The 13,434-nt window shown below is 38.6% G+C and overlaps 1 protein-coding gene across 1 annotated transcript in view; it reads right to left on the bottom strand.

Moving 5' to 3' along the window:
• The window catches only part of SLC6A2 (solute carrier family 6 (neurotransmitter transporter), member 2), a 33,375-nt gene extending 21,166 nt beyond the window's left edge, over window positions 1-12,209 (bottom strand). The window contains exons 1-2 of the mRNA XM_009083592.1: window positions 12,083-12,209; window positions 8,195-8,432 (exon numbers count right to left, since the gene is read on the bottom strand). Coding sequence (XP_009081840.1) covers window positions 8,195-8,432; window positions 12,083-12,170 — 326 coding nt within the window. The 5' untranslated portion in view covers window positions 12,171-12,209. The remainder of the gene's footprint in view (window positions 1-8,194; window positions 8,433-12,082) is intronic.
• Window positions 12,210-13,434: the final 1,225 nt, after the last annotated feature.

Raw genomic sequence — 13,434 nt, 5'->3', positions numbered from 1 at the left:
TGGATGCTGCACTGCAGTAGTGGTTGCCCTACTGGCATCACTAGCAGTTAGTGAAAGCTGTTTAGTGAATCATAGAATTTTAGAGGTTGGAATGGACCTTAGAGATCATCTAGTCCCAAGCCCCTGCCATGGGAAGGGACATCTCCCCACTAGACCAGGATGCTCAAGGCTTCATCCAACCTGGCTTTGAACACTGGGTTGGGGCATCTACTGGTTGGGGCATCTACTGGTTTGAACACTGGTTGGGGCATCTACTACCTCCCTGGGTAACCTGTGCCAGTATCTCACCACCCTCACAGTAAAAAACTTTTCCTAATATCTAACCTAAATTTCCCCTCTTTCAGTGAAGTGACTTTCTAGGGAAGTTATGTATTGTGCATCTCCCACAATGCCTCTATGGTCTCATTATACTCAGTCACTTCCCTTATACTGGCCACAAAGAGGAAAATGTGAAGTAAGAGATAATGCAAGATTCCCCATTCAGGAAGCTCTGAGGTCAAAATGCCTGAATTTTCAGCCTTTTGATATTATAGTAAAATAATGCAATATGGCTAACACCCATTCCTGAACTGAGGTTGCCTACACTATTTGCAGGATCGTCCCAAATCCAAATGCTATGAAGATATGTACAAGACAGACAAAATGGCTCTTAAACCCCCAAGCCATGGAACCAGAGGAAGTACAGCACCAACTGGTATCAGCCTCTGTTCTCTGTCAACTTCTTCAAATTATGTCCAAAGCTACTGAGAATGTCTTAAGTAAAAGTTTCTGAAAGCAATTTTTCTTCATAAGAAGAGAGATGTTTGTCCAATTCTGCTAATAAAATATACTCTCAAAATTTAGAACTCTGAGTCAAACCAAAAGGAAAAATCATTAGTAGGAAGACAACTAGAATTAATATTTTGCTTGCAGATTGTTGTAATTGAGAAAAGAATGAAAGTAGATGGGAAATAAGTGAAAAAAATGAGAAGAGAGTGTTATGGGGGAAAAAGTCTGAGAGTAAACATTAACAGATGGAGCTGACAGAAAGTAGAACAGGGATCTATTATATTGTGCTGAGCAAAATATAAGAGAAGCTAATAAATTGTATAAGCTTTTTGGTATTCTAATCAGAGCTCTGGAAATATTTAGTACAGCACCAAGAATCAAACAACATGCACTAGAAATCAAGGATTTGTGCAAAAAGGAGCTTGGTTTATGCTAATGCTACATTCCATATAAAGGAGTGTAAATTACATTTGCCATTATTCTGTGTCTTGTCCACTCCAAAATATTTAATCTATAGGCAAAAACCAGAAGGTAAGACTTTGAGGTGTAGAATTCTCTGAGATGTTTTTGTCAGATTGGTAGTTTCTAAGGAGCTTTTTGTATTATTCATCCCTGGACAGATCAAGTTTAAGATCTTGGACTTGGCCTCATCTTTCCAATCCCAAATCAATTATAATTTTAGTTTTCAGTACAAATATAATTATGCGGCCCTATAGGCTCATGCTTTCTCTTTTTATTAAAGACAAAAGTTATTTGCCTAAATTTGATGTGATCAAATATGTCATTCACCTAAATTTTTAGATGTGCTTTATCAGATCCGTTCAGATTTCAAAAATATCATCACAGGTCAGCAAATGAATATGTTAACTAACAAATGTATTTGTTAGTTAACAATAGTAAGTACTTCTAAGAGCCTCTAAGTATTTCTAAGAGTTAGTAGTTGTATTTATGAGATGAAACTCAAACAGCTTTCATAAACCAAGTATCAGCAAATTGGATATGATATAAATAGATATGGTCCTGATCTTCTAAGCTATATTCCCTATCCTGGTAGTTAGACTAGGTTTTTATGATTTAAAATTTAATGCAAATTGTAAATTCAAGATGCTAAAAGGACTGTCAATGTATACAATGTGAAGTCTGTAGAAATGAAATTATATACTCAATTTAGAAGGCCGTGATAATTGTGCTCAATTAGAAGACTCTCCTACATTCTTCTCCTGTGTTACATATTTGGGCAACCACAGATCAGTCATCATTGCTGCCAGTTTTCTTCAGAGTCTGAAATGCAGATGATCCTTTTACTTGTGGAAGGTTAGGCTATCTGCACCAAGCAGGTGTATAGAGTTCTTTTTGCAGGGTTTGCCAGGGTCTAGGTATTTCTACTTCAGGTACAGCACTGCTTAAATTCAGCTGTACTGTTTCCATGGCAGTTTGTGTCCACACAACTGCGTGGGGTAGAGCTCGTGGCACAAAGCCTGTAGTTCCAAGGTGGCTCCATGCAGGTTGGACACCAGTGTCTCCTCACTGTAATTCTGGGGTTAGGGCAAGGCATGTGCCCTGTGTAGCTCACCCCTACCCTGGGCACTCTGCAGGGGTGTGCCAGGGACTCTGCAGCAATGAGCTTGGGTTCAGCTACACATACTCCAGCTCTGGATACTGAACTGTGTTTTGCCAACACCTTGGTTGTCTGGATTTTTGTGTTTCTCAAGATATTTCAGCTCCCTCTTGTGTTGGAGAATGGAGCTGTGTAGTGGACTGTGAGCTAGATTTTGGGAATTACCTTAAGATAATTTGCCAGTGGCACCCTGGTTGCCTGGCATATAATTATCATTTGCACGGAATAAAGTGATATTTCTTTTTGAATCACAATAAACCTGAGAATGCTTATCTCAACTCAATGAAATCTTTAACCATCTTAATTCTCCCATTAATTTAACAATTCTGACCTCTGCTGTTATTGTGCACATTCAGGACTCTCCAAAGTTTACTGATTTCAGAAGAGCTGCATGGAAAGACACCAAGTTGCTAGAACATCAGCCATAGCAATAGGCTCATGCACCACGAACTGTGGACTGCTGACACATTTAAACAAATATGCTCACTTTGAGGTTTGACATTTCTTGCAATGCTGGGCCACCCACAAAATGAGGTTAGTTTGTAATCTTTTCATGGATGCTTCCATGTGATAGGTTTGGATAGGCAAACACTTCCCCTATAAGGAGCACCACATAAAACACTAGTGGTAATACTATGTCACTACTATGTTGTAGGAAAGATTTGATGAGAAACAGGTGAATACAGAGAGATGGATGTTTAGTTGTGTGTGACACCTTTAATGGCTTTGCCTGGAGCAATATGTGCAGGTGGAGACACTCCACAGGGAAAGGCTCTGATTCTGCTTGTCTGGATGTCAAATGCAAGATAACACAGAGGATGTGCTGCAGCACTGACCTCAGCTACTGTAATGATTGTAAATATTGGTACTGCTGCCAAACTATGTAGGATTCTGCATGTGAAGATAAGCAGTTAGAATTGCTCCTGCAAGTCAACACAAAGCAAGTCAATTGCACAATGTGCATCTCCTGATATTTGTAATATCTCTCAAAAAAAAATCCCTGCAAATTTCAGTTGTCAAACTACTCCTTCATCCAGCCTTCCGGACTTGCTACATGGGAGCATGTTGTGGTTTAGAAATCATTTCCATAAAGCCATCCAAAGCCTAAAAACATGTGTACACCATTATGTGGCTTGACTGTGCTAATATTTAATTTCTCTTCTCTTTATATAAGTAAATGGTCAACAAATGTGAAGATGTGAACATACTTGAAAAGTACATTTCAAAGCAGTGCTTGTAAATATTTGTGGCATAGCTGCTTTTATTTTATGAACATAAATACTTGTAGCAGAATTTTCTGTGCACTGAATCAAAAAGAAAAAGATTGAGTTACTCATATGAGTCCAAAAAAGTCAACATGGTCAAAAAGTAAACGCATAATGTGCAGCAATGCAAATATGTTTGTCTCAGTCTATGGACATGCAAACAATGCACCTAAACACATTATGCAGTTAATGTCTAATGTGGCTATGAATTTTCCACATAAAGCATTTATTATGTAGAAGATTCTAAGCCCACTGAAATCAGAGGAGTTTTTTGTTACTTACATTGAGGGGATTTCCTAGGGGAGAAGGTACAGAACTTGGCTATAGTTGTTAGTCTTTGATTGTGTGATGTCTATGAAGGTAAACAGATGACTACTGCCCAACTTCAAACCTCTCAGAAACATCTGACAAATTTCCTTTCAATTAAGATGTAAAATTTGAGTAGCTCTTAGATGTCTAGAGAGGGTCTTAATTTCTCATTGCTTACAAACTCTCTAATTAGTTTACATAGTATGGATATCACCTGAAGAAAACCCTTAAGCTTCAGATGTATTCAGTGGAAGCTTGTTGTCCAGAAAAGTGAGAACATTGAGAAGTGCTGATCATGTTTAACATGAGCTTAGAGTCTTTTCTTACCAGATGTGATTAGCGGAATATAGGACTATCTACTCTCATTAGTTCTTATGGCCTGACTCAGTACTATAGTATTTATAGGCAAAATTGCCTTTGCTGACTTTTGAAGTGGTGTTTCCTCTTTTGCAAGAGGTTGCTTTGTAATTGTTTTACGGGGACTGGTTTCTGCATCTTTCTTTAGAGCACATAGCATTGGTCACTCTATCTGACATGATACTGAACTGTGTGGAGCCTTTGCCTGGGGTGGCATTTCCAGTGATGACTTGTACCCCAAAGCACAAACCTGTTGGTCTATAAAAGTTACCTTTGCTGTGTAGGGTGAGGTTTATTTCAGGACATTCTGGGTTGACACACTCCTCATAAATTTATGTTTATAAATATGAGAAATGTAGTCTGCTGTGACCGAATGTTGTCTTTATTCCTTGTTCTTAAGTAGGTTTTTGCAATTACTCACAGCTGGGCAGACTTGTGAATTTCCTTTATGAATCTGGCATAAAAATTTCCCTGTGAAAGTGTCTTTTATTTCTTATACAGAAAAAACATATTAAATCCCTGAGAAAAAATACTATCAGAGGGAAATAGCTGTAGCTCAATATGTTTGTTGACAATTTCACTGTTTTATCTAAAAAACTTGCCAGGATTTGTTCCTACAGCAGATCGTGACTTTTTACAGGCACAGTACCTCATGAGAAGAATAGTGCTTTTGTTCCTCCAAACTGGTATTTTTTAATTGTCAGCATAAATGAAAGCAAGATGGTAACAAACTTTTCCCAGGCACAAGAATGGAGAGAACAAAGAAAAAATGTGCCTGTGTTCAGATAAAGTATTTAAATAGGAGAGATATGGAACGGACAAGGGACTTATTTTGCAGTGATGAACATTTTCCAAGAAAAGGTTTATAATGAATTTTTTAACATACATTGAAAGGATAGAAGGTTCTTTGCATTTTGTGTGTTTAATTCCAAACCACTGAAGAGGGAAGTAATTAAAGTAATGTGTGTCTCCAAAGAAATGTGGGATTGCCATTTTATTCCTAACTGGATTTCTCTTTGGCTGTTACTAGCAGAAAGGCACCAGTTGTTATTAAGTTTTAGCTTGCTTTTCTAAGTGTGCAGTGTACAAATACTTTATAATTGACTTTAACCATTTATGATGAAGTATTGCAGAGGTCTCACTCCTTCCTGTTGTAAGAAACTGTCCCTGTGACATCAGTGGCACCTTGCCCTGAATTAAGCCTGAACAACTGAAACCAGACCTAGTAAAATGAAACTCTCTAGAAAAGCCTCAGTGTAGAACCCTTTCAACCTTATTGCCCAACTCTTGAGGCTTGAAAACAAAACCCAAACATGTTTGTCAAAGTTCTCCTGTGACTGCCTTGGCATGGATTTTGATTTCTTCCAAGTCTGAGACTTAGAGGTTTCTTGCTGTTTTCCTCCCTGTCAAATACTGGACAGCTGGAAGATTTGGCCTAGATTGCAAGTTTTCTCTTCTCTCACTCAATGAAAGTGGTGACAATCAGCATATTTGTATTGAATTTGAGGTGTCTTTCTTGAAGGATTTGATGAACTGTCACATCACAGTACTCCCACCTCTTCTTACAGTTTATTCCTGTGCTGGTGAAGGTAGAGGCAGACAGCTCTGGCAACTACAGGGTTTTAGGAAATAATTGACTCTAAATTCATGGTCAGGCCAGCTTTGTGTGAAGGAGTCATGTCTCAAAGAGAAGAAGTGTCTGTTTCTTTTCAGAGTACTCACAACAGCTTTCTGCTTGTGGCCTGTTTTGGAAGTAGCTCTTTTCAGTCATTCTCCAGCGTTTGGTGTTTCTGATCTCTCTGCTTCCCACTGAGCCTGCCCACGGGAGGGCAAAGGTTTGTGTGTGTGCTGATGTAAGCACACAACCTGGAGAAACAAGTTTAAGCTGCACCACTTCCCACTTGCTGACCCTGTTGCACAAAACACGAAACTTTATAATCAGAAGATTCAGCTCTCCCTGTTGTAAGAAGACCATGGGAATGAGTTATGTTATTTGATGTGGGAGAAGAAATGCTGTTTTCTAATTTGGTATATTAGGTTGGATCTGAATTGATTAAAACTTTGCACAAGTTTGGGTCCACACCTGAGCTCTACAGCTGGATTTGATGAGCTAATCCGAATATTGGATAAGTGAACATAATGCCCCTTGTGATTCCCTGTTTTTACAGCTGGAGAAGCAGATGTTATAGATTGTGTTACTTGACTGGTTATTCTCACTTTTGCAATGTAATCTAGCTACTAATGAGTACAGGGCCCAGGGACTTAATTACAGCCCCAAAATTCAGGGATCAAAGCATAATGAAATGTCAAATTCCCTTTTTATTCTTACCTTCTGAAAACTGCACCTTGAATCTATTTCATGATGAGGAAAGAACCATAATGTTTCAAGTTTCAGTGTACAGACAATCGCAAGCTGAGCTGTTTCCCAGATCAGTAGAACTAAATCTTAACATTGTGAATCTATTCTACCACAACCTCACCCACTACAAAGCCAAAATCATCCCTCAGGCACAATGTTTTAACAGAAGATGCACAGAACCTCCTTAGGTCATAAAAAGGCAAATCAAGAATATAGGGATTGCATTTTGCTTTACAAAGGCAAGAAAGTTAAAGAAACCCTTTGATAAAATGCTTTCAAATGAAAGTTCTGTAATAATGCAGTTCTTTGTTTTAGGATGCTGAATGGTTAATTTCTTATAGTTCACTTCAAAGTCAGATTCTTTGCCTACTTAAATGTATTGCCTTTTGTTGTATATGATCTGTCTTGACATTTGTGTTGTGAACACATCATATATTGTAAGGGCAGTAGATTTCATAATTGTCATTATTTGCCATTGTAGTGAGTTCCTTTGAACTCAACCCTCTGATTGTTTTCAAAGCACTGATTTAGTTTACCCAAACCCCTGCCAATAGTTTGTGTATGATTACTGATCTTTCACTGTGCTGTCTGTGTGAAACAGTGGCCACAAATGTTTCAGAGCTGTTGACAGAGACATCAAGATCCCTACTGTGTCCAGGCATGGTATAACACACACTAGGTTATTTATGGTAACAGTGGTGTCCCTTTGTTTCTACAGGGTTGGACTCACTGCTCAGCAGGTGTGTGCCCTGATAGCCTTCTATTCCCAACACAGAAATAACAGATTATTCAGATTAATTCAACAGCTGATTCAATTAGGCTGATACTCATCCTCCTTTTTTTCTCCTAATCAAATCCCATTTTCCCCTAGAGGTCCATAATGCAAATATTTATACACAGACTGATATCTTTGTTTTATTGTTCACTTGTTAATTTATATGCCTTTTTGGTTTTGATTCTAACTGATATGAGTGTGCCTTTGTCTGTCTTGGCCCACATTGCAGAACACTCTTTTGCTTAGGAATCAGTAATGATCCATCTTTGTATAACCTGGCTCCTTCTTCCTGCTCAGTGCTTCATCTCACTTCATTGAGCTATTGAAGCAGTTGAGCAAACAGATCTGCTGTCTGCTCTGAAATATTTTGCAAGTAGAGCAATAGGCCAGGCCTGTTGAACAAATGATTATTTTAAAGTCTTAAACACATCTCAGTTCAGCATGCAGTCATTTCTGTCAGAATATTGCTATGTTTCCTTGCTCTGGCAAAGTTGGCCCAAGCAAAAGTGGTGCATCGGAGAAAATTTGAGACTTGACCAATTCGATTTTGCTTAGTAGCAAATACTGCATTAGTACAGCCAAACTAAAGCTTGCAGAACTTACAGATCAACATTACAACTCCATTTGAACCTTAGTCTTCTGATGCTTATTCTACAGGCTGAATGTTAACTATTTTACCTTCAAGTGGAAACACTCTTAGACATACAATTTTGAATAAACAGCAAAGTCAAGTCAACACTTACTCATAAAATTCAGCTGCAGGAGTGAGCTTGTACTTTGAGTATTTAGTACCATTGCCAAGCACTGATGCATTGAAGAGTTTGGGATCTGTACAGTTTGGACTGTTCCAACTGTTGTCGCAGTTTGTCCAAGGGAGCTCAAATGTGAATGATGAAAATAGATAATACAGAGACCAAGCTATGATAACGTTGTAGTAGAAACCCACGTAAAGAGCTATGAGTATCACTGCATAGCCTACACCTAAAGACAAAGGAAAACTAGATTACACATTGCGTTTGACATGCAACAGGTTATGCAGACACTGTAGTTAAACTCAGCCAGACATGATTGCAAATTCGTTTTAGACCTTCACAGCAATAAAAGGAATTTTTGACATTTACATACAGACATGTGGACACAGTGTCACTGACCTTAAAACAAAAAAATTGCAGCAATGATTTTGGAAAATGACTGGTTTTTATCAAATCCAGTTGTTTGCCAGAAAAAGAAATTAAGCAGCGCAATGTCAAAATTTGCCCTTATACAACTCTATTGCTGATTTGCTTCCAATGCAGAAGATTGCAAGCCCATGTTAGGAGTGAAACTCTCTTCATCTTCATGATGTCAGAGACCTTGGCAACTTCTCTTGGAAAAGTAAAGCCTGACACTTAAATGAAGTTTCCTGATGCCTCACGTTCCCACCCTGAACTAGGCTGGAACAAACACTGATCCCTGTTGTTTCTTTCCCATTACTACTCTCCAGATTGGCTTCCATCAGCATGTAACTGGGTCCAAAACATGCATGAAACAGTCTGCACTGTTCCACTGAGGGGCTCCAGGTGTTTTTTTGGTGAATATCAAGTTGGGGCTAATCTGTGTGTGGACATTTAAACCTTTTTATTATCTCCCCAGGGTTACAGAATTCTCATTGTAAGCATTCTCTTTTGACTCTGAACATTTGTTTTGTATTTTTGCATATTGTGATGTGTGTTTAGAGTCCCTTGAGCAAGAGAGCCCCAGAGTGTGTATATTCTCCTCATGAAAATGGACATTTTCCAATGGTTTGAGAGGAAGCTTTGGTACTAATGTTGGAGCAGAAAAGAACTGGTTGCTAGAATTGTTCAGGAAGTTTGCTTTACCTTGACTTCAATCATTCCTCCTTAACTGTGTGTGCAGCATTGTTCTCTGAATCCTCCCCTAAAATCCTATGTGTTGCATGTAACAAGTAGAGAGCTATTTTATAAAAGACTGTCACCACTGTACTGTCACAGCACCTATGTGTAACCCTTTACTTCTAATTTTCTTCAGTTTAGTTTGTTGGAGATAGGCCTGGCAGTTGGAGATTATTAGGCTTCCATATTTGTTCATACAGTAAAGAAGTAGCACACACTGTGAGTATTAATCCTTGGTTTAAAATTTGCATGAGGAACAGATGCTGACCCCGAAGGAGTTGGCAGTTCAAAGACTGCTGCGTGTACCAAAGTTACTCTTTGCTCTTCAGGAGGCTTTTAATCCATGGACCAGTTTGCTCATCCCTAACACTGGGGGAAAAATCATGAAAGATGAAACTGTGTCTTAAAATTCTTGGTTCTTAAATGACTCTAGTACATTAACACTCAAACTCTAGTGATACGTTATGATCAATAGAATGAAGTGGAGGGGGGAATCACCCAAAGAGATAATTCCTAAGTATGAAGGTGAATGTTAAAATTCTAACTATGAATAATATATGTTGTGCTGAAATTGGATGATTTCTGTTTTTAAAAAGTGTTCCTGAAATTTCCCCAGTTCAAGAGGACAGTAGGAGTTGTTTAATATCAAAGTTAAAAAACACTGGATCAAATGTGTCTTAAATGGCTCTTTGAAATCTGAAGAACATTCAGGAATTAATTTGCTCTCCTGTTTCTAGCTTTTCTTAAAAGTAATGCTGCACCACCCACAGTCTAAAATAGACCCTGGAAAAAAAAGCAGAGATGCAAACAGACTGTGTTGCAAAGGTTAGAGTATATTTTTAATTGCATGTGTTATGAGAGCATCTCATTAGAGTCCTTAGAGTTCATAGCAATAATATTCATAGCTAAAATTAGTACTATAGTGCTGTTCATTTAGAGAAGCTGTTATAAATTTGTGTAGACTGTGTACTTTTCCTTTGAGAGACTTGAGTTATCCCAGAAACAACTCAAAAGAATTAGCAGGAAAATGAGTTTGCATGTTATTAGAAGTTTTTGTCAAAACTTTAAAAGTACTGAGTTTATACTGAGGTGCAAATATAACTCAATGCTTATTACTTTTTGAGAATCAAATAACTTATGCTATTCTATATCCTGGTAATAAGAACCCTTAAAAATCAACAGTAATGTATGTTTAGTCCACCTTGAAAATGTCAGCTTAAAAACACAGCTGGAATGTCAACAAGACTATACATGAAATAGGTTCTATTTTACTTTCTCATAATCTTTTCAATCCTGAAGTCAACACACAGAGTACCTCTGAGCACAGTGGTATTTGGCTCAAACACTTTGAGATCCTGAAGGTCTAATTTTTGCAGTTAGGTTTCCAAAATCCTTGTTGCCATACAAAGGTATTAACTGATACCAACAGAAATTTTGATTGAACAAGGGTCTTCGGGTTCCCAGGTGCTGAGATGAGTTTTGTCTCCCATGATGGGATTATAGAAGGGTTAGGTAAATCTCTATCAATTAATTTTAAATTTTTGAGGCACATATTTTGTTAGCTCATTTATTTTTTGCTTTATCTCTGATTTTGCTGTGAGTTTTGGGTTTCACTGATAAGAAAAAAACCCTTCACTTTTCCTGTTCTATGGAACTAGGCTGCTTGAAAAGGAAAGTGTATTTTGAGTAAGAAGACTAACATTTACTCAGTGTAACCTATATCCAAGCACCACATCTATCAAGTTTGGATTGCTGTTGTTAAGCTCCTCAGCTTTTGTCAGTCACAGGATGAACATGACCTGAATTTTAAGGTTCTAAGATCAGCTGAGCATGACTGGTTTCATTTCAGGTAGCTCTGTGTTGAAAAGGCTTTTGCATAAAATTTTAGTTACAATCTGGTGTAGATGCAAGGGAACTTACAACTTTTGCTGACAAGCAATGCTTAAGAAAATTCTTGAGGCTCCTTAACAAATACTTGTTTCATGTACTGAACACACATGGCTTCTTTCACACAGGGAGATCCCTTTAACCCTGATCAATGCCAAACATCCTGACTGGCATCCAAACACCTAACCTTGGCTGTTTTTACCATGCAGAATGATTGCAACTCGGTGCACAAGCAACACTCCACAGCCTTTTATTCAGTGATGCTGGAGAGTTAATTCTAGTGGAAAATACTCAACAGTAATAATAATGTCAGGTTTTAATAAGTTCTTTTGATTGCTAGATTTGAAAACCACTTTGCAAAGTCCATCAGAATCATTGCTCCCGTTTCCTAGGCAGGAGAACTGAGGTGATGCCACTGTGGTATGGTGACTTCTGCAGAGAAAGCTCCATGACCTGAATGGAGTAGTTGTTATCTTGGTCAGTGTGGAAGATAGGGCTGAACAGACGTGGATGGGATTTGGTATTTCCAACTGTTTGCATTGCCAAACCCCTGCTTGCCTTGAGATGCCCAGTTCCTCCCAGTACACAGGGCAAAGGGAGGACAGGGCTGAACTGTTCCTGCTCATTGCTCTCTCCTGCACTCAGCCAGCAATCACCCTGAAGATGATTTCTGTGGCTTTTCCCATTTTGTGCTTCCTCTGTGATAACAAAAAGACTTCTGACTTCAAGGGTTGGGGAAAGGTCACCAAATACCATGCTGTCTGCGGGAAGATGAGAGACCTTTATGCTGTTTGTGAGCACAAGTGTGTGGCACCCTCAAGGTGCTGTTGAAGTGAGCAGAGGGACACTTACCTTTGAAAATTGGACAGATTTTCCACACAGTGGCAGCCCCTTCTCGGTTATATTGTCCCAGTGCTAATTCCATATAGAACAAGGGCATTCCCGCAATGATTAGGAAGAGGATATAGGGAATAAGAAAAGCACCTGGAAAGACAGTAAGTAATCATTTTAGTCTTTGTATTGATTACATTTTGGTTTCTCTGTTGCTTACACTTACTGGCTGAAGACAAAGCCACTGCCTTTGGGAAGTAGAAAGGAATTATCAGGAAGGAAGAACCCATGTTTTCTTGTCCCTTTCCTGCATTTTTTTAAGGTCTCAGGGACAGAATCCCTGAAAAAAAGGTGTAGGCCATAGCTCCTATTTCCCCTAATGCTTCCCCTCTGTGTTTTGGCCTTAAAGAGAAAAAAATATGTCCCTGAAAAGCAATCCCTAGCTGAAGAAAAAATGATGCTGAATGCACTTGCACCCCTGAAAGGGAAAGGGATTATGAAAAATTTTAAGTTTTTTCATGTAGTATATTCAAAAGGGAGCATGAAGCCAGCAACAGAGGAGAGAACTGTGAGTTCCTTAAGTGCAGCTTAAATCATACTGTGTAAGGTGTCTGCAGGAATCTCTGGCTTGAAGATGAATCACTACTGGTCAGTCTTATGGAATTTGAGCTTTCATGGCATATTTTGATTTTTGCTAGAATAAATTCCCTTATTCTTACGAAATGTGTTAGACAACACGTCCCTTTCCAACCTAGCATTGCTCATTGTCATCAATGTTGAGGATGTACTAGGCTCCACTGCTAGGCCCGAGCAGAGCAGCATTACAGTGCCAGGAATTCCTGGAATACATCACTTCATTTGGCTGAGGATTCCCCTGTGAGTTTGTATTGTCACCTCTGGAAAAATCCTGATGTGTCAGTGCTACTAGAATAAAAGGTATTGCCAACTGAAATAGAAAAGGTTCATCTAATGCAGAAACTACCTGAAAATTTCTTAGCTATTTTATATGATCCTTGTCACAGGAAGAAGACTCCCCCAGCACATGTGATACTACAAAATAATTACAGCTGGTGTCATGTTTAATAACTGGGTGTTCTGTCAGGTCTCTGCTTTGTGGTACCTGTAAAGCATAGCTTTTATTTTATTGCATTGCTTACTTGGCCCAGAACAGTATAATTAGTGTAAAATTTGTCTGTATTAAAAGTATAATTAGATTGCTCTAATAAATAAGGAGCTGACAGAGTAATTACGTATCCTGAATAACTGACTGCTCTTCTTGGGAGAAAAGGAAACTCGACTGTGAAAATCATGGTTCAGTTGATCACCAAAAGAAAAGCAACAGCAGCTTGTCTGTTTATCCCAATAGCAAGCAG

Source organism: Acanthisitta chloris, unplaced genomic scaffold, assembly GCF_000695815.1.
Source record: "Acanthisitta chloris isolate BGI_N310 unplaced genomic scaffold, ASM69581v1 scaffold20991, whole genome shotgun sequence".
NCBI classification, from domain to species: Eukaryota; Metazoa; Chordata; class Aves; order Passeriformes; family Acanthisittidae; genus Acanthisitta; species Acanthisitta chloris.
The sequence above is the reverse complement of the archived record's forward strand: the minus strand, read 5'-3'. Positions and strand labels throughout refer to the sequence as shown.